The sequence below is a fragment of the Aulonocara sp. 'chitande type north' Nkhata Bay genome, linkage group LG4, assembly GCF_057382095.1.
Source record: "Aulonocara sp. 'chitande type north' Nkhata Bay isolate Kocher_YH1m ecotype deep benthic linkage group LG4, A_spYH_male_GT1.1, whole genome shotgun sequence".
In the NCBI taxonomy this organism is placed as follows: domain Eukaryota; kingdom Metazoa; phylum Chordata; class Actinopteri; order Cichliformes; family Cichlidae; genus Aulonocara; species Aulonocara sp. 'chitande type north' Nkhata Bay.
This window is the reverse complement of record NC_141347.1, coordinates 37,227,165-37,253,096: the sequence shown is the minus strand read 5'-3', so window position 1 is coordinate 37,253,096 and position 25,932 is coordinate 37,227,165. Positions and strand designations below refer to the sequence as shown.

Below are 25,932 nucleotides of genomic sequence, written 5' to 3'. Positions count from 1 at the left end.
GTGCTCGGCCATTTTTAATGGCTGTAACTCCGTTACTGTTTACACCAGGGAGGAAACTCAAATTGTTCCCAAAACATGAGAATTGTTTTGTAATTTTACAACCAGTCGACTGGATGATTCTGTTGAAGGGTTAAAATGATGAGGAAGAGCTGACATCTGGTCCGTCTAATTAATACTTACTTTAAATATTAAAATAAGTTACAGTGTTATGATGGTTTTAGGAGTAAAAGGAATAATAAAACCTTTTCTTCCAAGTCTATTCAAACATCTTTAAACATTTTAAAACATAAAAAACACATCTGGTTAATGAACTGTGAGGCTGTGTTTGCTCCTCTCAGACTGTCAAACAGTGCTGTAGTATAAGGAGAGGAAACTCAGTTGAGCTCTGGGACCAAAGCTCACGCACTCAGTTTCATTTCTGGCTTTTAAATTTCTGGCTTTTAAATTTCTGGCTTTGCCAGACACATGAACTGTGGAAGTGAAACAAAAGATAAAAGAGGAACGATCAGTGCAGAGAAGGCCACAGGAAGGGATGGAAACCCCACTGTGTGTGCGCGTGCTCGTCAGGCTGTCTTTGTGAGGACTGGTTTCATTTTTAGTCCTTACAGGGACGATGAGTCATTTGAAGTCATTTACGGAGCTGCTGTCCTCACAGAGATGGAAGAACACACACACACACACACACACACACACACACACACACACACACACACACACACACACACACACACACACACACACACTGCCCTTCAGCCTCCTCCAAGGTGAAAGTCTGCTGCAATGTGACAACAGACCAGCAGGGGGCAGAAGAGACAGCAGAGAGACATCAGGAGGAGGAAGTCTTCAAAGGACCTAAAACTGTAATCTTTGGAGTATTTTTACTTTTTCTGAATTCAGAATTTTACACGTTTCTCCGTCTGTTTTTTACATTTTTTAAATTTCTTTCTTCCTTTCATGTTTCTTCTCATCTTTAAAGGTGTTTTCATATTTTTGATGCAGTGTTAAATTGTAATTTTTGTAATGTTTTTACATTTTTGTTTCTGAAGTTGTTTGAAGTCCTGTTGGATGTTTCATAAATATTATTAATTTAATTAGTTTTTAAATTAATCTTTACATTTAAAAAAACAAATAAATAATTTAATTAATTAACATCTCCAGATTGTTCCTGTTAAAAGGGAGTTCTTCCTCCCCACTGTCACTGAGTGCTGCTCGGGTGGAATCGTCTGATTGGTGGGTTTCTCTCTGCCATTGACACTGAGGTGACTGTTGTTGTGAATTGGTGTAGAAACTGTCATCACTTCTTCAGGAAGTTGTTTTTGTGGTTTCACAGTCGTGACAACAGTTTGACTACAACTGCAACTTTTCTGCTGAGTCTGTGCATACATACACACACACACACACACACGTACACACACATACACACACGTACACACACACACACACACACACACACAGCCTCCTGGTCTCCTTCACTCCTATAAGGCTGCCGTGTGTGAAGAGCTCTTACTAACAAGCTGTGTTGTTCAGTCTGTTTCTAATTGTGTTGCCATGAACTTTAACCTTTAACCTTTGACTGAGGCCTGTGGAGTCTGAGATGGAGCTGACCTTTGGGCTTTAACACACCTGACCTGCAAACTGCAGAGGTACTCACTCTAATGATGATTAGTTATGAGAAATACAGAAAGGTCAAAGGTCGCAATGTTTCAGTCATTTAATTGAATTATTAATCATCCAGTAAGAAGGGAATTAATAAAGTGAGTATAAATGTTATGATTATTGCAGGTTGAGACTCCACAGCTGATGACTTGAACAAATCTCAAAGTATTTTCTAACTAATAACTGTAGAAGCGTCACGTTCAGGAGGTTAGTGAGGCAGAAATCATTCAGCGATGATCAAAGGCAAAGGACGGATATGGTTCAGACGCATGTTTCACTAAAAACTTTACACCTTGTAGGCTTAACAGAAATATTAGATTCCCAAAAGAATGGAAAAGGCAGAAGTTTACAAAGGAGGGGACGATGGTTAGACTGTGTCCCAAAGTCAAAGGTTCTTTGGGTGGTTCTGGCAGTGTGATCGGTCGTCCACCACCAAACACTTCAGCCCAGAAAAGCTGAAACTGCAAACGGATATTTTGTCGAACACGTCAAACACTGAAGAAGTGCGACACTTTCTTCACTGTGTGGAGGTGTGATCACGCAGCCACGTCTGGGTTTAAACGCTGCTCCTCGCACAGCAGACTTCACTGATCGCCATCATCAGCAGGTCAGCCGCCTTTCTCATTTCTTATGTTTTTAACGCTAATGTAACTTTAAATATCTAAAAAACACAGAATTAGTTTTACTTGTTTTCTTTTAAAAAATCTGCATCGTATATGTCAAAGTTATAAAATGTCAAATTGGCTTTTATGTGACAGAAAACACAGGATATAGACAGAAATACAAAAATGAATTCAAATAAAATGTTTAAATGTTGTTTAAAACTTTACATTTAAAACAAATAGAAACATTATTTTTTTAATATTTTCTCATGAAAAATGTAAATTCTGAAATATAAAATGATTTCATTCACATATATATACGATCTATTTATATATAGATCGACACAGATGTCAGAGATCAATGAAATTGCTGATTTTGTATCTGAATCGTGTTTTACGTGATGTCATATCCTGCTCTCATAGAATAAATGATTATATATGTGTGTCATCTGCACACGTAGCTGATCACACACGCAGAAACGATGGTGTGAGAAAGTCTCGATTTCCTATTTTTCGTATGTTTTTCACACTTTTATGTTTCACATCTTCAAACTCATCGTAATATTGAACAATGATAACAAAGTAAACACAAAATGCAGTTTTAAAAGACGATTTCATTCATTAAGGGAACAAACATATCAAACCTACCTGCCCTGTGTGCAAACTGCCCCCCAACCCCGATGGCTGTTCCCCCCGCGGCAGCAGCGGCTGCAGTCAGTTATTCCTTCAGTGAGTTTTTCACGTCACTGTGGGGGATTTTTAGCCCACTCTTGGAGGGTTTTCCAACACGAAGCATCTCAGTCTTCTAGGCCAAACCCTTCATGTGGGCTGGCATTCTCTTTTTTTATTGTGGAATGACGACCTCTGACCTTAAGTGTTCCGGGTTCCTGTTGACTTGGAATTATTCTGCAGCATGAATTATGATCGACCCGTCCAGCCCGGGTTGTCTTTGTCTAATGTTGAAATGTGCTTGCTGATCTGAAACATGTAAGCGATTGACTTTCTTCTTCCTCCCAGCTGCGATGCTGTCCTCCTTCCTCCTCCTCGTCTTCCTCCCTCTCTGTCTGGGGTGTCAGACCAGCTCGTTCACCGAGTGTCAGAAGGTCCCCTTCGTGCCGGGTCACAATCTGGTCGGCGAGGGTTTCGATGTGGTGAAGCTGCAGACCAGCGGGGCCCTTGTGGTCAACGTGAAGGACTACATGGTGGGGGGTGCTCAGGGGAACTGCACCGTGTGCCACAACCGCCTCCTCAACCAGGTGCCTCCCCTCCCAAAGCTCTTTCAGCAGTTTCAGTCGTGCCGCTGCTGTTTCTGCTCACTCACAGAGAAATGCTGTCCTCCTCCCACAGATCCAGAAGCTGCCCGTTTCAGTGCTCGACTGGCGCATCAAGGTCAGCACATTCACACGTTTTATTTATGCAGACAGCTTATGTGAACTATTAAAACTGACTTCTTGAAAGAAAAAATAATATTCACATCTATTTGATGTCATTCTCGCACTGTCAACATGCGCTTGCATGACTGACTTCATTCTTTAAACTTTGTTTTAAATATTTCAAAATAATTCGCACAATAATTCCAACAGGGTTAAAAAAGTAATTAAAATGTACGACATGTGCTAACACAAAAATATGACACAACACAGAGTCTGATGACACTTCCTTTTTGTTGTTGTAATCTTACAGATTTCATTCTTAACTATTTTCTAAATCGATAGATGTTTAAATGAAAGCAATAAAACCAAACAAAGTTTAGGTTAATGTCTCTAAATATTCTTATTTCCTCAGCTTTCACATTTCTGCTCTTATTGCATTTGGTGTCAACTTCTGCAGAAATTCGGGTTCTTCATCTTAAGCACTGACGGCAGCAAAGGTCTTTCTGTCCAGCCAGCAGCACTCCGGAGCTCCTTACCAAAGTAATGCAATAATCGTTTGCCACATCATAACCACGTTCAGGATCCATATGCAGGAACTGCTTCTCAAAGTACAAACAGTCACCTCTGCTGGCTTTGGCCTCCATACGCAAATGCCCCAGAAGATTCTCATCAGACATCGGAACGCCGTTCAAATCGTAACGTTTTGAAAATGCCTTCAGATGCTTCCTCCTCGGCTTGTGGCTGCACTAAACGTTGTCAGGGAGCTGATGTGAAGCACGTGTAAAACATCACTATTGTCTCGACTTTGGTTCAGCGTCTGCTGATGTCCTTGGGATGTGCTCAGAGTAAGATCTGATTCTTCCCTGTGCCTTACCAAGTTCCTTGGAGGTGGTTCATATTCCGTGGCCACGGAGTTTCACAAAGTGCAGGTTGCTGAGTGTTTCTTTTCTTTCTCCAGCTGTTTCTGCTTTGCCTGCTGGAGTTCTTACTGGACACACAGTGCTAAAATCATCACCAGCCTCAGTTTGACCTTTACAGGTGATGACACAACTGACACCATCTTCATCGCCACCCCGTGTCATCAACCATTTCAGTACATCACTGATGAAGTCATTCTTTATAATCTTTCAACATCCTCACCATGGAGTACATGAAAGGTCCTGACCCTGTTAAGCATCCTTCCTGCCCCACTGAATCCTAAATCCATGGCCACCTTGTTCAGTTCCTTCGGCGTCTCCGTGGGAGCTAATCAACAATTGCCAACCAGCAGCTTCTGTTGCCCCGCAGACCAACACAAATCCCAATGCTAATGAGGACACGTGTACAAGCTTTCTTTTAGTTTTTACATATGAGCTCAAAGCTGAAAGCACAAAGCAAAGATGAACATCAGCCCAAAGAGACTTCAAAGAGGTTGCCATGGTGATTTTACAGTGAACACTTAAACAGGTAGAAACAGAAGCTGCAGGCTGATCATCACTGCCTTTGTTACCTGTTGACCTTCAGGCTCTGGCTGCTGTGCTCGGGTCTGCATGCATTTATTCTTATGTTCACTGTGTTTTCTTTGCTAGCTTTGTGTTAGCATGTGTCTGTACAGATGTGTTAGCAGTGTAATCCAGTTGTTTCTGTCCTGCAAGCTGTTTCCACTTTACAGTCACTTGTCTCTCTAACTTGAAGAAGTTATAACATAACAGAAGTTCTAGCCAACCCCCTTTTCTCCTCTTTGAAGAGTAAACATGGTGTTTATGTCGATGTGAACAGCATCACCCAGCGTGCTCTCTGTCCTCAGGTGCAGTGCGAGCACAGCCTCAGCAGCAAGCTCTTTGAGTCCAGCCAGTCAGTGATGAAGGAGAGGAGTTCATCGCTGGGAGTCAGCTGGAAGGTTGAAGAGTTTCTGACTTCAGCAAATAACACACACAAACTGCATATAAAAGATGGACAGAAGCCCATTAAGCTTCCATTCTATTGATGTCCAGCAGGGGGCGACCTGAGCCTGGGGGAAAACCCCACAGGTAACAGGGTGGACAGGACATAACACTGATAACACACCTATGAATATTTACCCCACCCTAAAGTAATTTGATTTACATTAATCAGATGAAATGCTGCTTCAACTTCATGTCCCAGTCATCCTAATTCACACTGTTTAAGAAAATTATAATCCTGTAAACGTTTAAGTTTCCAAATTCAAAATAATATATAATCCCAAAACTTTTTAATAACACTCTCTCATATTTTCAGCAGTCCTTAATTATTTTTTAATTTTAAGTGTTTTATGGACACTTGTGTTAACGTTTGGCATATATTTAACTTTTAAATGAAATAAAGATTATTATGATAATTACTGATTTCCTAGTTTTACATTGGTTGTATCGGTTGACAGGGAAACCATACAGTTGACTGACTGAATTAGGCGATTAATAATAATAAAGAGAGAGCTGCAACACTTTTTTTATTAGTATTATATTTTTATGTTATAATAAAACACTTGTGTCAGCATCAATCTCTTAACAAAATGCTCAGTTTAATTTTTTCAACAGCTTTCAAATTAATCACAAACTGAGCACTTTAATTTTAATCTATTCTATGGTGGTGGGGGGGGGGGGGGGTAATGGTGTAAGACAAGCTTTAGGAAATAGATATTGGTCCATTTTTGAACAAAATACACTCACTTTGTCCTGGAATACAAACTCCGAGTCTACCGCTCACGTGATCTCTGAGCTCAGTAAATTCTGATGGTCTCAGTCCAGCACTGCGGTCATGGTTAACAGAAATATTGGACTATGATTTTGAAATAAAACATAGAATCAACACGTAAATCAGATCAAAGGGACCACATCAAACTCTTCGCTTTGCTCTTCCCTGGAAGTTAAACACGATCCTTGCTTATGCTAAATTCTCTTGTTGATGTTGATTGCAACACTCTCTGAGTACCATGTCTCATGTTTCTGGTATACCTCTTCTCAGGTGGGCCTCGGCATTAAGGGAATTGCTGGTGTCGCCATCGGAGGATCTCACTCCATGTCATCAACGTTTGCAGAGTCTCGCAGCCGGAGTGATAAGTTTAGCTTCACTAGCCACGAATTCAAATGCAAATACTACACGTGAGTTTGATTCTCTCGTCCTGACGTCACCTATCCAGGTGACTGCTTGTGTCGGTCCTGAAAAGGTGTCCCTCCTCTGTGCTCCTGTGTGGCTGTATTCTTGCATGCCTCAGTCAACCCTTACCTTCTTTACCGTCAGCTTCCGTCTTCACTCCCGTCCCCCACTGAGCAAAGAGTTTGAGGTCTCCCTGAAGAACCTTCCCTCCACCTATGATCACAAAAACACCTCCGCCTTCCATCAGTTTATCTCCATCTACGGGACCCACTTTATCCGCAGAGTTCAACTCGGGGGTCGGGTTCACTCCATGACCGCAATCCGGACCTGCCAAACCTCCATGTCTGGACTGTCAATCCAGGCTGTCAGCACCTGTCTGTCTGCCGAAGCCAGCGCAACCATTAAGGGCATCCCTGTTCACGCCTCCAGTGAGTTCTGCCGCCGGAAGAGCAAGAGCCTTAAAACCGCTTCAACCTTCAGTACGGCCTTCTCCGACAGGAAGACCCAGGTGCTGGGCGGAGATGGGGGTATAACGGACATCCTGTTCAATCCCAGAGGGTCTGAGGGGTATAAGAAATGGCTTGCGTCTCTGAAGAGTGTCCCAGGAGTGGTTTCCTACCAGATCAGCCCTCTGCACTTATTGGTGAGGAACAAATGAAGGGTAAACTGAGCTGATAAAGTTATTATTTCCCTTTAAATGTCTTCAGATGGTTTTGGTTAGGGTTTGGGTAACCATGGCAGTTTGAGTCATAAAAGTCACGGTTAAAAGAAATCTGACTGCTGACTGTGAATTAAAAATGAAAGTTTGTTTGGGTGACCCATCTCTCCACCCTAACCTCCTCCTTATGCCATGTTCACAACTACTTCAGCAACTGGAGGGTGCTGCTGCTCTAAAATATATCTATGCATCATGTGAAGAAAAGCCCAACCAACTCTTGAGTTTTTCTTATTAAAGTGGCGTTTTTTTAATGCTTACATTTTTCATGTGCGATTTATACAAATATGGTTATAGTTTTAATAACAGATTTTAATAGCTAGTTAAATCCCCAAGCATTATATTCTGCTCACATTTTAAAGGCCAAAGCAATGTTTACACAAACTGTCACAATATTCAGGTCACATTTGTTCTGTCTGCATACAGACACGTGTACAGTTTAAAGATATCAAGTAGAAACTTAAGAGCATCGTTGTTTTTTTTAACCAAATATAACTTGCATCAGTTTAGCTGCCTTTTAGCATCAGTCTGAGCCTCATTCAGTCTTTTGGTTTTACTCTTAATCTGTTACTTTCAGCCTCAACCAGATTATTTAAAAGCTCTATTCTCTTTGTTAGATAAGAGACAATCCCATCCTAAAGGCCAGCCTGCGAGACGCCATCAGTGACTACATTCTCACAAGCGCCAAGCCGCTCCACTGCCCCGTCGACTGCAAGATTGGCCACCGGAAGCAGAACTGCGCGTGCCAGTGTCAAGGTCATCGAATGGTTGACTCCCATTGCTGTCCTGCCGCGGCAGGTGTAGCTCAGATGAACGTGACGGTGGTCCGAGCTGAGGCACTGTGGGGCGACTATTTCAGCAAGACAGACGGATATGTTAAAGTTTTCTACAACAACCAAGGAGGCACGACGCCAGTGATCTGGAACAACAACTTCCCCCAGTGGAACTACCTCTTTACTTTTGGAAGCATCAACCTCAAAGAACGAAAGTGAGCAACACTAATTATTACTAATCAATTTCAGTTTCTGCAAGATCTGAGACTTACAGCCACTCTTTGGGCTGTAAACCAAAACCTGCAGTTTCTCTAGCATTCACTTGAGGTTCCAGCAGTGAGTCAGTCCTCATAGATGTGCATGTTAAAATGTCCAAATCAAAAAGAGCGTGAGGTATTCAAGAACCAAAATAAAAGATTTCCTAAACAGTAGCTTAGAGAAGCACAAGTAGAATCAGGTGATCTCTGATGTAGTGCTTCTGTGTTTCCTCCACAGACCCGTTGTTTTCGAGGTTTGGGATCGGGACAGCATCTGGGACGATGACCTGCTGGGGAAAGTGTCTGTCATCCCCACGATGGGTCGAAACATCAACAAGAAGTTCAAGCTGAAGCACGGCTCAGTGCTGGTCCGCCTGTCTGTCGTGTGCGGTCCCAGCCTGGAGGGGTCGCTGTGCGAGCGCTACATCCCCTCGCCTACCTACCAGGACGTGATGGGATATGCAAAGAACCACCAGGGTTACTGAAACTGGAGGAAAAAGCAGTGCATGGATTACAAAATAATTTAAGAAAATCCAAGCAAGCATGAAATGTTGATGTTATCTCAATACCGGTCGCCAACACCAACCCACAGATGGGACAAAACCTTTGATTTGTTCATTGTAATGTAGAAATAAAATGCATGTTTCTGTCTCTTTAAACCCAATACAATTTGATTGATGAGTAATTTGGCCACAAAAAGCCATCTCAGGCAGACCAGTATCACCAGAGGAAAAGACTGAAACCAGTTATGGTGATGTATGAGTAAAATGTCTCATTTGTATGGTGAATTTAACATATCTGGACTGTCACAGGAATCATCCTCTGTCCCCGATATCATTGATATGAAACCTGTTATATGACCTAAGCAGTGTGTAGTCTGTCAGATCAGTGGGGGGACAAACATCCCCAAAGTTTGGAATTTTGCTCAATTCTCTCAATCAAGAAGGTTTAAATTAAAAAACAACAACTTAACACAGATTTCCTGTTGTTAGAAAGTCCAAGAAGGACATTCAGCAGACATTAAATAAAGATATCAGATCAGAATCCGAAGGCAGAGAAGGATGTCCAGAAGGCACTCGAGAAAAACCTATAGCAACATTCCTGAAGGACATCAAGCTATGTTCAAGGTGGACATTCAACTAAGATGTCCAGGACGTAACATCTTCAACATCTGCCCAGTTTTCCTTTTGGAACCAACATCAGACACAGAGAAAAGATCAGCTGATGGTTACTGAACTTCAAAACGTTTGCTGTTTGGGAATCTTCAGCTATTCCTCTGCGTAGCATCCAGATGTTAAACTTCTCAAAAGTCTCCAAAGCAGAATGAGCTCACATCATGGAAACTCACCAGCAGGTTGTTGTAAAATGACCCGAACACCAACAAAACTTCAAATCCAAATGAGCTTCATCGATACAACCCAGCAAACACATCGATGAACAGCTGCCCAGCTTCTCTTGCTGTCCAGTCAGGGTTGAAAAAGGTTCCAAAATGAAAAATGTGCTGATGACAAAGAAGGAATTTCACCATCTGCTGGACATCAAATAACCTTTGACCTGTGACAGTCCAGACATGGTCAGTTTACCATGGCAACAAGTAGGATAGAATTTAGATGTAAGGTAAGCTTAATGGCCTCAAAGTGTGGTTCAAATATAAAAACAGGTTCTGATCACAATCATTCATCTGTGCTTCGGTTCTCGCAGTGATACAGAGACCAGTTTTTACTGGGACGATACCATCGCTGTTCCTACCATGTTTGCTGGGAAGCTTCCCACGGTTGGAGCTTCAGGCTGATATTTGGTGGATTTCCTTTGGTTGTAATTGGTTTTATGAATCAGCTGCATAAGTAAAACCTTCTAAATGTGCAGAAAGTTTTTTATCCTCTGAATGACTGACAGAAGTACAGGATGGAGTATTTTACAGAGTGTTAACTCCACTTTAAAGCTCACAGAGCTCAAACAGTGATGACAGATGTAATGAAATGGTGAATATTTCAGCCGCTGTCAGCAGTCCTGACTGTTAAACAGTCCGAACACACACTGCTGACAGTGTGACACACAGGCTGCGGTAAACTGTCGCTTACTCACTGCTGAAGACTCCTCAGCAGAACAGGAACAAACACAAATCCAACATGTTTGCAATGACAGTGTAGTACGTCACCAATAAATGACAATAACTGATCAGCTGAAATTACACCAACCTGTCATGTTATGAATTTAGAAGTCTGTTTGTCGGTTATGCTTGAGATTAGAGACCTGCAGGAACAAAACCTATACCCACTGGCCAATCAGATGTCTGGAAAGTAGCGTCCCCCTTCCTGGAAGATCCCTCAGACTTCCCAGTGCTGACGGAAGCTTTCAGTCCGTCTTTATCTGATAAGCATCAGAACTACAGATTAGGAGAAACTTTATTTCTGCTTTTTTCTGTTGGCTGCCATTTTTAACTATTTTAGTCTTCTGTAAGTCCTGATATTTGACCTTGAGCAGGACATTTATTTGTTTTTGCTGAGCTCGTATTAAATTTCCAAGCAGATTAATCCTGTTTGAATTCTGGTTTCTGACTCATCATTTCCAGTGTTGCTGAAGGAAATTTCTGCATTTCATTGTGAAACTGTGTTACGTATTAATTTAAAACCATGTAAGGCGACTTGCTTTATGTAGTCTTAGTCAAATATCAGTGAAGGGAAGTCAGGCAGGTGAGGTGACTCTGCCAGGTGAGTCGCTTATTTACAGAGCTGAAACTCAGACCAGAGAAAACTGCAAAATGAAACAGAAACTGAGAATAACCGGCCCCACCTCTCCTGACCCGAGGGACCTGCTGACTGCCTGCGCAGTCCTGTGAAAGCGTCCATCCTTACTGCTTCCACAAGAATTAAGAGGATGAGCAGCAGCCAGGTGCTGCTAATCAACTGCATTGATTAACTGATCACCATCAGTGTGATCGTCTCTGTAAAAGCTGAAGTTTTTGGCATTTTGAAGGTCTGGAACATTCAGGTGTGTAAACACAATTCCACAATCTTCCTAAGTGTGCAGAAAACCCCAAAACCAGACTCTACAGTTAGCAGGTTAAAGTTCATGACAGCACAATTAGACTAAGGCTGAACGAGGATGGACTGTTTGGGTTGCAGGAGAAAGCAAAAAAAAAAATTACGGCTTCACTTTGCAGAGCTGCACCTGAAGGAAGAAGAAATGAGACCAAAGTGGAGCTGTTTGTTTATAATGCACAGCACCACGTTTGGAGGAAACCAAACACCTCACAATAGCTGTCAGCACGGCGGTGGAGGGATCAGGGTTTGGGCGTCTTGCAGTCACTGAGAGAACTTGGAGAAAACTGGGTCATCAGCAAGACAGAGGTCCATGAACTGCATGCAACCTGGCGAGAGGCTGTGCGTACACGAATGCTGCAAAGCTGAATAAGCTGAAGCAACGCAGCATGGACGAGTGGACCAAAACCCCTCCACAGTGATGACAGAGACAAACCTCCGTCATAAACACCAGACCTGCATGGAGGCCTGCATATACAGTTGACCTGCACGGTCAAATGTATATTATCGTCTTTTCAGCCTCATTGCCATCACTGGTTCAACAGTTAATAGATGATCAATCAATTATGATCAAAACAGGTATGAATCAGTGTGACTCCAGTGTCAGTGTTTCATCAGCAAAGATGATCTAAGATTTATTAAGTGCTCAGATTTTAATCTCGATTATAAAGACAAAGTAAACTTTCAGAGTCGTTTTCCTTTCTGGGGAAGCAACCCCTGAAAAATGAAGACAAACGCTAACACTGATGTAGCTTCACACAGAGACAGTATTAGCCAGCTAGCTGCTATCTTGGGTATTAAGTACTCTGTTAGCCAACATTAGCCAGAACAAAGACAGTTTTCTCAAACAAAGACCATCAGATTTGATTTTTGTGAACATTTGATTCGTGAAGGAGTTCTTTGATTTGGAGGTTCAAATCCAACCCTCAGCTAATGTTAGCTAGCAGTTGCATGCATGCTAACATGGACAGATTGAGTATCATGCGTCTGAGAAGCTCGATTCATTTTAAAAGACTTTAAACTGGCAGACCTCCAAATGTTCGGTTATCTTTTAGAAGACCCCAGCTGGTTTTTACCATCAGCTCTGTAAGGCCCTCCAGCTCCGTCTCTCTGTGCTCTGATTGGTCAGAGCGGCATGGACTCGTGACTCAGCTCTGACTCACAGCGTTGACCTCTGGCCGACTGAGTCAGGAGGTTCAGAGACCCTCGTTTACATTTAACGGTGGTGCGAGTGAACGTACGTCAGACGTCTGAGATCTTCGTCGTTAGAACACGTCTGCATGCCCTCTCCTGCCTCACAGCAATGACCCTGTTTCAGATGTTTACAGTTACAGGGCATTATTAAAACTGTAGATATCTGAAGGCTCAAGAGGCAGCTGGGAGGATGAGGAAGGCCTGCTTCAGAGGTAGAGAAGGACATCCTCAGGTTAGAAGTTGTCGTAGTCTTGATTTAATACATTCTGAATGGGCTGCAGGGTTCGCATCACTGCTTTTCTACTATTGTTTCACAGATTTCCCTGAAAACCACATTTAATGCAGCTCCTCCCTCACTTTTTATATTTTTCATCCTTTTTCTTTTGTTCATGCTTTTAAAATATACAAACTCCACTTTGGACAGTGGTTACTGAAAAAGTTCAGAAGTAGATTTGTGAAGTAGTCAGACTCGAACGTCAAGGAAGGTGGTAGGAAAGCAGACTAGCAGACATTTCAGGTTTCCAGAGGTGAGCAATTTATTTACAGTGAACTCAATTTAATGTGCAACTTAACAAAACTTCCCCCCAAAGTAACTTAATTAACAAAACTCAACAGACCATGGCTCTGTTAACACAGCTCACCTCTCCTCTCTCATCTGAGTCTGGTAGAGACTGGCTTTAAATAGGGCCATCAATTTCCAGCCAGTACCCCTCACTCACACTGAGGGATCTAAAACTCTACACAGATGATTAAAAAAGACACAAAACCTCACACTTCTAATATTCACGTTTACACAACTAAATGGCAGTATTAATGAAAAGAAAAAGATTCAACAAATCCCTTCAGACCTGGACACAAACAAAAGGAAGCATCTCCACTTGGTTTGACCTGCTGATGTCATGTGTGACATCATCAGGACTTTAAAATGAGGAAATGCTAAGCAGGCGTTTCCCCACACCTGACCCACGTGAAGACTGAGAAGACAGAACAAAGTATGAACAAATGACTTAATCTGTAACACAATAAAATATAAAGAAGCGTGTAACTGAGTATTTACCTTAATTTGCCGAATGTTTAATTTGCCGGCAACAGAACGCTTCCGCAAACAAACCCGGGATAGTGAGTGCAGCAATGTTACATGACAAATAGCAAATCATAGCAAATACATAGAAACAGAATAATGTGTATAATGTGCAAATAAAAGGTAAACACATATGGGACAAATGGAGAGCATTGCAGCTGCTCATCCACTTTGTCACAAGATTAAAATATCAAAAGATGTAAAATTTTAAGAGAAGCAACAAAACAGCTTTAAATCCAAATGAAAGCTGGACGACCAGCAAAGTTCATGAAGGAGTCGGTGAGCTCAGATCATTTCTGTAGCACATTTAAACACAGCTGACGTAAAAGCAATCTAACAATTAAATATATGGTTAGTATAAAAGAAGTAACAATGATAAAGAATAAAAATAATAATAAAAGACACAGTGAGAAGGAAAAGCTACTGAGGGGAAGAAGAACCTTTAAAAGCATTCAAACATTCTGATCAGCTTTTATTTTGAAATAATTTTCCAACAAAGGCTCAAGGTAGAGGAAGCAAACCGCAAACTGTCTGCTTCAGAAATCTGGAGACATCAGCAGCCACAGCGAGGGATTTGGCGATGGCCGAGCCACACCAGTGTCCCGCTGGCCGCTGTGCAGGGCTGGACTGGGACAGAAAATCGGCCCAGGCATTTTGATTAGAGACCGGCCCCCCAGGTATTACAGGAAAAGCCTTTGAATGAAAACAAACGCTGTTGTGACAGTGATGTACTGTCTTGTTGGTATATGTATGATTTCTATACGTTGTACATCAGATAAAAGATTCAGATAATTATTTGTTAAAAGCAGTTTAAATGAGAATAAGAAAGTATTTCTTTGTGCCCCCCTCTCCCTGTTAATGCCCTACATGCCCCCCTGGCAGCACTTTGCTAGACCCGCCCCTGCACAGTTACCAGCTGTCAGCTGCTTAGAAAAGGATCCTGGTGTTATTTGTCTCTCAGAAACAGTTCATAACTTCAACTCATCCATGTCACCTAAAAGGTAAACCTGTTTCTCCATCACAGCTCTGATGATCCAGTAAGGACATCTCCTGGTTTCATCTTCATGTTTCCCTCTCACCACATATCCAAACCAACATCATGACCAGCAGCTTTACAGCTGTGGCTCCAGCAAACATCAGCTGATACTAGAAATTAATATTAAATACATTCTAACAACAGCTGATCAAGCTTAAACGTGCTGCTGTTGTTTAGCGCGACATCCGCTGGTTTCCTGTTTCTGGCACAAAGTGGGCGATAAACAAACAAGAGAGAAAAGCCGATCAGCTGATCATTGATCAGTTTCATGATTGAAGTAGAAACAGGAGAGGGAGGGGGGAGGATGAGAGAAGAAGAGGCAGCTGTGCAGCAAAGACAGAATAACTCCAGCTTTGTGTCTTTTTCATTGTAGCTGAAGTCCGGGACAAACTGTTCCTTTTCACCTCAATACGAAACGCGTAATATTTTCTCTGAATGAAATACGAGACAATTCCGTTTTTTAGGGGACGGTTGGCAACTCTACTAACTAACCTTATGAGTAAAATAAAGTTCACTATCATAGCATTTGCCCAGTATGCCCGATGGCCAGTCCAGCTATGCCGCTGTGATGTCACCTCACTTCAAGTCAAATTTTGAAGCATGGATGTGAATATTCTGGCCGATGCCGCCTCGGTGCTTTGAGGCTGTGGCGAGTGAGGGCTCGCTGTGGAACGACACCCTCATTGCCTGCAGTCACCCATCAGTGAGCGTATCCTGGGTAATCTTCCAATGATTTGTACAGATGACTTTTATTTTCATTCACTGTGACCCGACATGAGTGACTGAGCCCAGAAACTGATCAGCAGTGTTACTGAGGTCAGGCTGATTCGATAATGGGTCACACTGTTCACCTGCGGGGTGGGCGAGACGGCAAGGTGAATCTGTGATGACACCAGAGTCCTTTTACCATCATGTCAAACAGACCTCCCTCCTCCTCCTCTCCGATCACACAAAGAGCTCCTTTTTCCCGTCGAGCACCGAACATTTAAATAACGATTTGACAAGTGAGGATGAGGAGGGGGTGAAAGGAGTGTGGTAATGGAGGTGGGTGGGGGCTGGTGGTGCTTCTCCCGGGCGCTGAGCCAGCCCGTCGGAGATCCAGATCCATCTCCACCATTAAAACTCCATTTAGGAGACCGAGGACTCGTTTATCACGCCCCCCTGAAAGCTCACATCTCCACGCTCAGACCTCATATTGCACTGAACACACACTGGACACTTTATTAGGTACACCTTTGTCTTTCACGCATCAGATTCAACAGGCTGCTGGAAACGTTCCTCCATGTTGACATCATCATGATATCATCACATGACCGCCTCATCCATGATGGGAATCGGCTGTCCCTCCACATCCCAAAGCTGAGATCTGTGACAGTGGAGCTGTGCGCTCAGAGATGCTCTTTTGCAGACCTTCCTTGTAAAACGTACTTATTTGACTTCCTGTTTCCTTCTTATCGGATGCTCAGCGCGCGGCTTGTCTTCACCATACAAGCTTAAATGTGATTGGCTGTTTGGGTTAATGAGCAGGTGAAAAGTTAACAAAGCGGCTGGTGAGTGTGTCTCATTTGAATTGTTAATAATGTGTGAAATCTTCACCAAAGTTTAATGAACTGTTTGCATGTGGATGTTCGTTCATGTGTTAATGAACACGTGATGATCCAACAGGAACGTTCCTGTGCTCTCTTACCCTGCTGTGATTTACATGTATGACCCCCCCTTCTTGAACCTGATTCACCTGAATTCAAGCACACCTCCTCCCTCCCCTCCTCCCTGCCTCTGCTGCGGACGGGGGAGGAGGGGGAGCAGGTAGGGAGGGCGGGGAGGGAACTGCGCCTGCGCCCAGTCTCTCCATTCCCTCCGCATCGCCCCCACCCCTCTCCTCCCTCCCTCCCTCCTCTCTCTTTTCTGCAGCATCAGTACCACCTCCCCCGTGCCTCCTCCCCCTCTCTCTCTCGCTCGGTTTTCCTGCCGGGCTGCTGCTTTGCGCGCTGCGGGGCCACACTGCGACCACACCGAGGAGGAAGAAGAGAAAGCCGCGGACCGACGGGGGGGCCAGCCGAGCCAGAGCGGCGGACATTAAAAAAAAAAAACCGAATAAGAAGAAGGACGCGGGAGGAAGAAGGAGGCGCGGACAGCGAGCCCGAGGAGCAGAAGCAGAAGGCGGAGACGCGTTCCTCCCTCCATCTCTGCCTCCGTGAAGAAGAGCCGAGAGGAGCAGCAGCAGGAGGACCGCGAGGACCTCGCAGCGGAGAAAACGACGAACGACGCGGAGCCGGAAGCCTCCCCCCCTCCCCCCTGGACCAGGGACGATTCTCCGTTTGTAGCAGCGGCGCGGCGACACGATGAAGGACCGCACGGCGGAACTGCGAAGCGTAAGCTCTCCTCCTCCGTCTCCTCTTCCCTGTCGGCCTCCATCATGTTCGCACATCCTCCTCCTGCGGCCTCCGGAGGAGCGGGGGGAGGGGGAGGGGGTCTGTGGCTCTGCGGAGCTTCATGCTGTGAATACAGAGCGCGAGGACGGGCCGTTACTGTCGGCTTGAGCGCGTGCCCCGTGCGCGTGCGTGAGTGGAGGTCACGGCTGCGGCCGGACACTTTCCCGCTTTTTTTATTTCTGCTGTTTTTTGGGGTTTTGTGGCGCTAACATCAAAGGCCGCCGCAGAGCCCCCCCCCGTGCATGATGGGAAAACGGCTTCAACACGCGCCCATCCGCGCGCATTCAGGCCGCGCGTGCCTGTGTGACCTGATGGGGGGAAGGGGGGGGTCCAAAATGCAGAGATTTTTTTTTTCCAGGCCGCATCCAGGAGCTGCGCGCGCCTCCTCCCCGACGGGAGGGATCGGGGGGGGGTCACGGTCCTGTGCGGCTTTGACGCGCGTGCGGAATGCGGAGAGATGCGGCGTTTATGCGGCCGCCGCGAGCGAACAGCTGATGCTGGGTGGTGGTGGGAGGGAGGGGAGGGGGGGATGTCACATCAGCGAGTCAAACTCTGCAGCACCTCCACGCGCCTCCCGCCGCCTTGGGTTCAGCCGGGTTCGCGTGAGGCGGAGCACAGCTGCACGCGCACATTCGTACACGCATCATTTCCGCCATCAGCGCGTGTCACCGATTATTGATCGACCCTGGGATGTTTTTATGAATGAATCCTCATTTGTTGCGGTTTCTTCACCTCCATCTTTCTCCTCCACCTCCCTGTGTTTCTGGGAGGAGCCTGATCAATAATACGTGATCAATAAATCAGCAGCTGAATGCTGTATGTGTGTGTTGAGGTGATTTGCATTGAAAAAGTGAGGGGCTCAGCAGCGCCTGAGTTTACCGCACTGCTGTCCGTCCACCCCCCTGCCTCCTCTCTGCCTCCTTTTCCTCCTCTCTGCCTCCTTTTCCTCCTCTTTTCCTCCTCTCAACCTCCTCTCTGCCTCCTTTTCCTCCTCGCTGCCTCCTCGCTGCCTCCTCTCTGCCTCCGTTTCCTCCTCTCTTCCTCCTCTTTTCCTCCTCTCTCCCTCCTCTCTGCCTCCTTTTCGTCCTCGCTGCCTCCTGTGAGGCTGTACCTGACTGGTGTGGCTGTTTACACCTGAGTGTGGGTCAGCTGCTGGTGGGCTGTGCTAATGTTAGCTTGTGTTGCTGCTCTTATTGTTGCTCTGTAGGTGAGACACACTCGCCTGTTTATTTCTGTGAATAACTCACCGAATGACAAAAAAACTTCCTGAATCTTGAATCAGTCATCCGCCCTTCTCTCATTCTCTCCTCATCCCTCCATCTTCACCTCTTTTCCTCCACCGATCCTTCCTTTAACGTGTATTACCTCGATCACTTCTTCTCTGGCCCTTTTGCTTCTTATTTCCTTATCTCCTCCCTTCCTACACCTTCCTAGCTTCCTCTCTTCTCTCTTTTATTGTCCTTTCTCCCTCTGTCAGTCTGCCTCCTGCTTCCTGATCAAAAAGAAAATCAGTGATTGGAACTTGAGAGCAGCTGAACAGACACAGATTTGACTCTTTCCTCAGACAGAAAGACTAAAATCAGCTAAATTTCACTGAATTATCAGAAAATCGTTGAACTGTTTCCTGCTGTGTGAACAAAGAGACTCACCTGATGTAAAGAGGACGATTCTGCCTGATAGATGAGCTCAGACTTTACAATGAGCCGCTCGGTCTGCTAAAACTGGTCCCAACCCCAAGTCCTGGACTCACCAGAGCCTCTGATGTGTCACCAGAAAACGGATCTGCTGTGAAGTCGTTTCTGGAACTTTTCTTTTGGTGAAATCACTGCGAATCATTCTTGTGTCAGACTTAACTTTATAAAATGAAATGTGATGAATAAAAACTAAGAATAATAAAAGTTAGCAGGACAAAGATGAATGAGGTCGTCTACTGTGGACACCTGCCAGCTGACCAGTTGGCAGGCGGTTGCTGGTAGTTTTCAGGTGAAAGTGGTCGAAAGATGGTTGCTTTGGTTTCTAGCAGGTTTCCATGGTCGCCCATAATTTGCATGGAAGACGCCGATTTGTCTGCAAACACTCGCCAACTTCTCTTCAAGCAGAAGAGTCACAAACTGGAAATGGAGACCAGTCACCTCCAAAGTAAAAGTTGCACCTTTTTGCACTAGTTAAGCACAACTTTTACTCTGAAAGAACACAGTCTTGTGTCGCCCTCTCTCCGGTCTCACGGCTCGCTCGTTAGAAAGACGCTAACGTGGAGATGAGTTGCCTTCTTCAGTGTATCTAAGTGCAACTCTGCCAACCTGCTGGTGACCAAAGCAATCACACAGAGGTTTTTGGTGCCCCCATCTTTTGCGACCAATCTCACGCAGTGACAGCCAGCACGTTTCCCTAGCAACCGATGGTTGATAGGCGGCCTGGGTGATGAGGGTCAAGCTTGTCACCTCCCTGCTCTTATGTGAACGCTTCAGTGCTTGATGTTGGTGTTCTTCATGTTTGTGGGCGTATCTCTGCTACCTTCATGGTCACGGTGTTGGTAACTAACCACCACGAGGCAAGCTAGTCGTGCTTCAATTAGCAGTTAGCAAAGCTAGCTGCCTGTGAGTAACTGTGTTCTGAAACACAGTGATTGTTCCCCGCAGCGATTCCCACATTTTGAGCAGGTCACGCTGCCCGCTCGCTCTCTTGGCTTTGGTAACGTGATTTCATCGTTTGACTCGATGTGACTTGGCTGATGCTTTTGCTTCAACAATTGAAATAATAATAATAATAATAATAAACTTTATTTATAAAGCACACTAAAAAACCAAGGGTATACCAAGGTGCTTGACAAAAATAAAACAGGAAAAGGGAGAAGGGAGGGAAAAGAGAAAGGACCTGGCACGTATCAATTATAAAAACCTTGACAATCATAAGATATAAAAGTAGTTCACAAGCATAACGGATAAAAATGTACCAACGCACACCCAAGTGTTAACTAGGTGGAAAGGCAAGATTATACAAATAAGTCTTCAGCCGTGATTTAAACAGTGGCATAGAGTCAGACGCCCGGATAGCGACAGGAAGGTTGTTCCATAAGACCGGGGCAGCTACAGCAAACGCGCGGTCACCGCGAGACTTCAGCCGAGAACGAGGTTGCTCCAGAAGAATTTGGGTAGCAGATCTAAGTGCTCTGACAGGAGAGTGTAACCTGAGAAGCTCACTGAGGTAGCTCGGTGCCAAATTATTAATGGTTTTGTAGGTGAAAAGTAGTATTTTCAATTGAATGCGGTATTTAATTGGAAGCCAGTGCAAGCCAGCGAGAACAGGAGTGATGGAAGAAAACTTCCTGCTACCTGTCAAAAGGCGTGCCGCCGCATTCTGGACAGTCTGCAATCTAACGAGAAGGGTGGAGGAAAGGCCAGTGTAAAGAGTTGCAGTAGTCCAACCTGGAAGTCACGAATGCGTGAATGAGTTTTTCCAGGTCAGTGTGCGGAATATAGCGCTTAGCCTTAGAAATGAGGCGCAGCTGATTAAAACTAGACCTCACAACAGCAGACACTTGCTTGTCAAATTTAAGCAAGCTATCCAGTAGTGCCCAAATTACTGGCATAATCAGAAGGAGAGCTAGCAAAAGGCATCAGAGCAGCGCACAGTTGGTCGCGGGGGATTTTACTATCAAACACCACGATCTCCGTTTTCATTTCGTTCAGGACAAGAGAATTACTCTTGAACCAACCTTTAACCTCACGCATGCATTCACGAAAATAGTGAAAAGACATAGCAAGATCGTCAGTAATCTCAAAATAAATCTGTATATCATCAGCATAGCAATGAAAGGCAATATTATACTTCTCAAAAATTGCTCCAAGAGGGAGCAGATATAGCGAAATTCTTTCAAATTTCAGTGCAAACAATTTCGAGCAAAGCGAAACACTTCTGCACGTCGCCTTGCTCAAAGCCAACGAGAACACCGAACGCCACCTTTTCTCACCGCACACGGAGCAGAGCAGGTGGAGACCGGAGGACCGAAATAACCAATTTAAAGGCAACATGCTAGCTTAATATACACAAAATAAAAGCTTCCCAACAAGGCTGTGTCCTAACAGAAAGGTTAACATGGTAGAAACACAGCGGTTAGTCTCTTGATGTGGTTGTCTTGGAGATGATCGAGGAGCCTGTCCGTGACGACTTCATTCTCAGTTCAGTCAGTAACGTAATGAACCTCCCTCAGCGTCTGAGCTGAGTCTCAACTGAAAAGTCTTTAAATCAGGATAAAAAGCAAACAGTTGAAATATGTTTCTACGTGAGGCCAGCAGACGGGGGTCCCTCGCTGTGTGGGACCATTTTTTAAAGTCGCTATTTTCTGATGAATCACTTTTATTTTCACTTTCTGTTGGGCTTAGGTTATTTGCTGCAGCATGAGAATTAAAATGAGTCCCTGTACTTTGTCTCCATCGGATATACGATTGGCTGCCTGAAGGCTCAAAGTTCACAGAGTTCACTTTAACGCAGTAATGAGGTCAGACAGTGGCGAGGCTGTGCTGAGGACGTCCTCACAGTTACCGCCCTGTGAAACACCTCTGATGCTCAGATCGTACAAAGACCGGAGACCCATCAGCAGCCCTGCTGAGCACGCAGCTCGCTTGCGTTGTGATTGATGTTCGACTGTAATAAAGACACGATTCATTCAAATAATCGACTCAGGATAGAGTTTACTCCTTCTGTCTCCACTTAGTGCTTAATAACTTCTTACAGAACCTCGTTAGAGGCGTCGCATGAATAAGACATAAACTGCATGAGCTTCATTTGGACCAAATCTGAGTCTCAAACATTTGGTCTGCTAATCAGATCTCAGGCTCATGTTTGAAGCTGGAATAAAAACCAAAGGTGGAGATGGAAGAAGCTTTTATTGGCTGCAGACAGAGCGCTCTAAACCCGATAAATCTAACGTAAAACTCACCGACACTTTTCAGGATGTCAGAGTTTCTGTCTGTGCCCGTTCTGACTTTTATTCCTGGGCTCTGTCAGAGGAGCTTAGCATGAGTCATGCTGGGCCTCAGTTCATCCTCTGTCTGAAATAAGCTGGAAGTTCTAACAGCAGATGGGCGGGGCTTCTGAGCCTGAGATGACCATATTAGGAATTCGTATCGTGGCTCATGCAGTTCCAAAAATGAGATGTGAAGATGAACCAGCTGCTGTGGCCTCACTTTATTTTTGCTCTCTGAATATTTTCTCAGATTTTCCTCCACCTTTCATTTGTGCACGTGCTCCCTGCGTCTTTCTTTTCTCCTCCACCACCTCTTCCATGATTTTTTCCTCCCTCCATTTCATCCTCTCCTCCATCTTTCCTCCCACCCCTTCCTCTTTTTGCTGCTTCTCTGCATCCCTCTCTTATTTCCACCCGTGTCCTGGCAGCTTTCCTTCTTCCCCGTGTTTCCCGTCGGTGTGAGGCACCAATCTTTTTGGTTCCTGGTGACTGAATCTCCTCGCTCCTTTTTTCTTTTCCTTTTCAATTGTTCCTGAATTCTTCCTCTCTGTCGGCCATGTTGGATGATCACCGGAGTGAAATCCAGCTCACGTAATCCTGCCGGTAACAGATGCTGCTGTATCATGCAGCAGCAGCAGCTCTGTAGTAATAATTATTTTTTTATGTAATCGTCCACATCACAGTGATGCTGCCAGCTCTCCTCCTCCTCCTCCTCCAATCTCCACAAGTCTGAACAAACGCTGCAAGTGAGGACAGTACAAACCTGCTGTGGTGCTTTCATTCCAACACACACCAGGCTAACTTCTAGTTTTCATGCTAATGCTGTGCTGATACATGACCTGCTTTCACACATGTTTGTTGTGAGTTTAACTTGCTGTTATCTTTTAAATAACCCAAACCTCCAGGAGGAGCTGTATCCTTGTGCTTGTCCCATGAATATGTGAATTTCAGCTTTAGTTTAGGAACAGAATCAGAATCAGAATCAGAACACTTTATTCATCCCGAGGGAAATTAGGGGTTACAGCAGGCAGCACGCTAATGGCGCATGCGCACTCACAAAGGAACCTTCTGACCAACTTTACACAAACATCACATTGGGGAGACATGTCAGAAGGTAGGCTGATAGGAAAAAACAACGAAAATACATAACATGAGGTGAGAGGAGGAGAAAAAAAAACTCCACTCAGACTGAGCTCCTAGTGGGAGAACAGTTTGATAACAGAAAAAACACCTCAGCACAAAAGCACATGACTATCAATACACCATAGAAACACGAGACAAGCAACAGGGCGGGTAAAGGGTAAGAGAGAGCCGGCGTAGACAGCGCATCCGGTCCTGCAGCATCTGTGCTGGTCCAGTTGACTGCTATCATCCCCGGTAGGGCACAAGCATCGAAGGCGTTGGAAAGGGAGGGGGATGAGTGAGTGCTTGTCAGTGTAAGTGTGTGTGTGTGTCCATAGTTTAGCTGAGACAGTGTCCTTCGCACTATCAGGCTAAGTAAGCAGTCTGCCAGCCAACCCAGGTGGCCTTCATGGGACGGGAAGAATAGTCATCACACAGTCGTTATCAGGGAGTTGTTTTGGTGGGCTCCAGCCTTGGGCCTGCAGCTGGGGCCGTGGTGTCCGAATGTTGAATATTGTTGATTTCTGAAATGAGAGAATTCACAAAGGAGCAGATTTCTAACCTGTTGGCGGTTCTTTAGTGTGCTCTGTGGTTATGGGAGCGTTGAGTCACACCTGTTCCTGGTGGGAGACGGACTCTTCCAGGAATCCTGGGGTTGAACCTGGACAGTACCTGTACGTTTTTGTTACCACGGCATGGAAAGGTTTAGGTGTGAGGATGATTCGTGGCTTCCAGCGTGCACTGGGATGGTTTGCACCGGGGTTGTTGGTTTGAAGCCAGTGAAGTGGTTGCTTTGTGTTGGGAAAGAGTGGAACCAGTTTTTCAGGTGTAATGGTGCAGCATCAGCAGTGATGAGGATGCTGCGTTGGTCTGCTGTGGTGGAGGTGATGGTGAAGCTGTTGATTGAGCCTCACCTGTGACTGTGAGCTGTGACTGAACGACTGAGGTCAGAAGCAGCAGAAAAGAGTTTCCTCAGAGCCGGAGTGAGGGTCTCCAACCATGAGGAGGCCCGGGACACGTGGGAGGAGATTATGTCTCACAGCTAGCATGGGAACATCCCTGCCACCTCCTCCAGAAGAGTTGGGGGGTCTGGGCATCACTGCCCCCGAGACCCAGATAAGTAGCAGAAAATGGATAAAATGTACGATTAGTCTCTCCTCAGCTCAGTTTTAGACGGAACATCTTCAGGAACGGAGCTGAAAAGCAACAGTCTCATACGAGCAGCTTCCTGAAAATGCTGCAAGAAAATCAGTCCAGCAAAGAAAGTGCTGCATCATTTCTCCATCTGCTAAACGCTTCGTCATGTTACGCTGCTTCACCCTGCAGCAGCAGCGCTTCCATGCTGCCGTCAGTTTTGATGATGCCGCAGGTCGTCGTTGGCTGGACGTCGGGTTTCGATGCTGCAGGAGAGAAAGATTTTAAATCAAATGAAATAATAAAATATTTCACTGATATTTCTGAGCAAACGCAGAGACAGAAGGACTGTGTGTGTTTGCATATCCTATTTCTGTTTCATTGAATGTAGCAGCTGGGGGTGGGTGGGGTTGGGGCAGGTAGGGGCTGGGGGGGGGTTAAGTGGCGTCACTGAGATGGAAAAACAGCCACGTGTCACTGCAGCCACACGCGGTCTCGTTTCCATCGCTGCTCCTGCAGACTCACCTTTAAAGCAGGTTTCATGATCAAATGTACTGATGGACCTCACGGGGACGTGGTGTCCACAGAGGGAGCGGTCCCCTCACTGTGTGAGCGTCTGTGTGTCCCTTCAGTAACACAGACACACTCGGGTTCTCTCATTTTTGATTTAAATTGTTGTCCTTGAACGTGACGTTACCTTCTCACCCAGGTGTGCAGCTGCTGGTCAGTCACGTGGTTCACTCTGTAGCTGGTGTTGCTAACCTCAGGTGTGTGCGTGCTCAGTCAGAGACACTCGTTGTGGTTTGTTTTGTCCTCCTGGCAGCACCAGGTGGGTGGTCTGTGTTTGTTTGACTTTATTTACCCAGCAAACACACACACACACACCTGCAGCAGGGACTTGCTCAAGGGCACCTTGATGGCAGATGTCTGGCACTTTCAAAATAAAGTTCAACAGAACTTCTTTTAAAGCAAATGATTGATAAAGAAAGAGCTGCTGTTTAAATGTGTGTGAGCCTTTTAAACAGGATGTCCTGATCATTAGATCATTTTTCCTAACGACAGCATCACGGCCTTTTGATTTTTAAATAAATCACATTTACAACACAAGTGGCTCCAAAGATGCACGTGCATTGGTTTCTATCTAATTGAATAATTATTTTAAAAGCTTTAAATTAAAGTAATAAAACAAGGCCTCGCAGACAGCCACGCCCCTAATTGTGCAAACTCTAAGCCTTAATGTGCAGGTGTCATCTATAGAGCAGGTTTTGTGTCGGGCTGTAAACACGACCGGCGCCTCTGCTGGACGATGAAGGAACTGCAGACTTGTCTTCCTTTTCCTGCTCCATGTTTCAGCCTCACAGTACACACATGTCTGAATAGCAGCTCTCTCTTTAACACTTTCTTGTTGTGTCTGGTGCTCTGTGGACTCACGGTCTCACTGTGGATCTGTTGTA

General features: G+C 45.0%; 2 protein-coding genes across 2 annotated transcripts in view; both read left to right on the top strand.

Moving 5' to 3' along the window:
* Positions 1–2,682: 2,682 nt before the first annotated feature.
* Positions 2,683–10,976, top strand: prf1.3 (perforin 1.3). Its single transcript, XM_086290350.1, has 7 exons — positions 2,683–3,514; positions 3,606–3,647; positions 5,418–5,510; positions 6,596–6,732; positions 6,872–7,370; positions 8,060–8,430; positions 8,711–10,976. The coding sequence occupies exons 1-7, from the start codon at positions 3,281–3,283 to the stop codon at positions 8,955–8,957; spliced, it is 1,623 nt and encodes a 540-aa protein (XP_086146476.1). The 5' UTR covers positions 2,683–3,280; the 3' UTR covers positions 8,958–10,976.
* A 5,752-nt stretch (positions 10,977–16,728) lies between these two features.
* Positions 16,729–25,932, top strand: part of LOC147333269 (syntaxin-1B) — a 48,316-nt gene continuing 39,112 nt past the window's right edge. Inside the window, exon 1 of the mRNA XM_086290355.1 lies at positions 16,729–17,196. Coding sequence (XP_086146481.1) covers positions 17,167–17,196 — 30 coding nt within the window. The 5' untranslated portion in view covers positions 16,729–17,166. The remainder of the gene's footprint in view (positions 17,197–25,932) is intronic.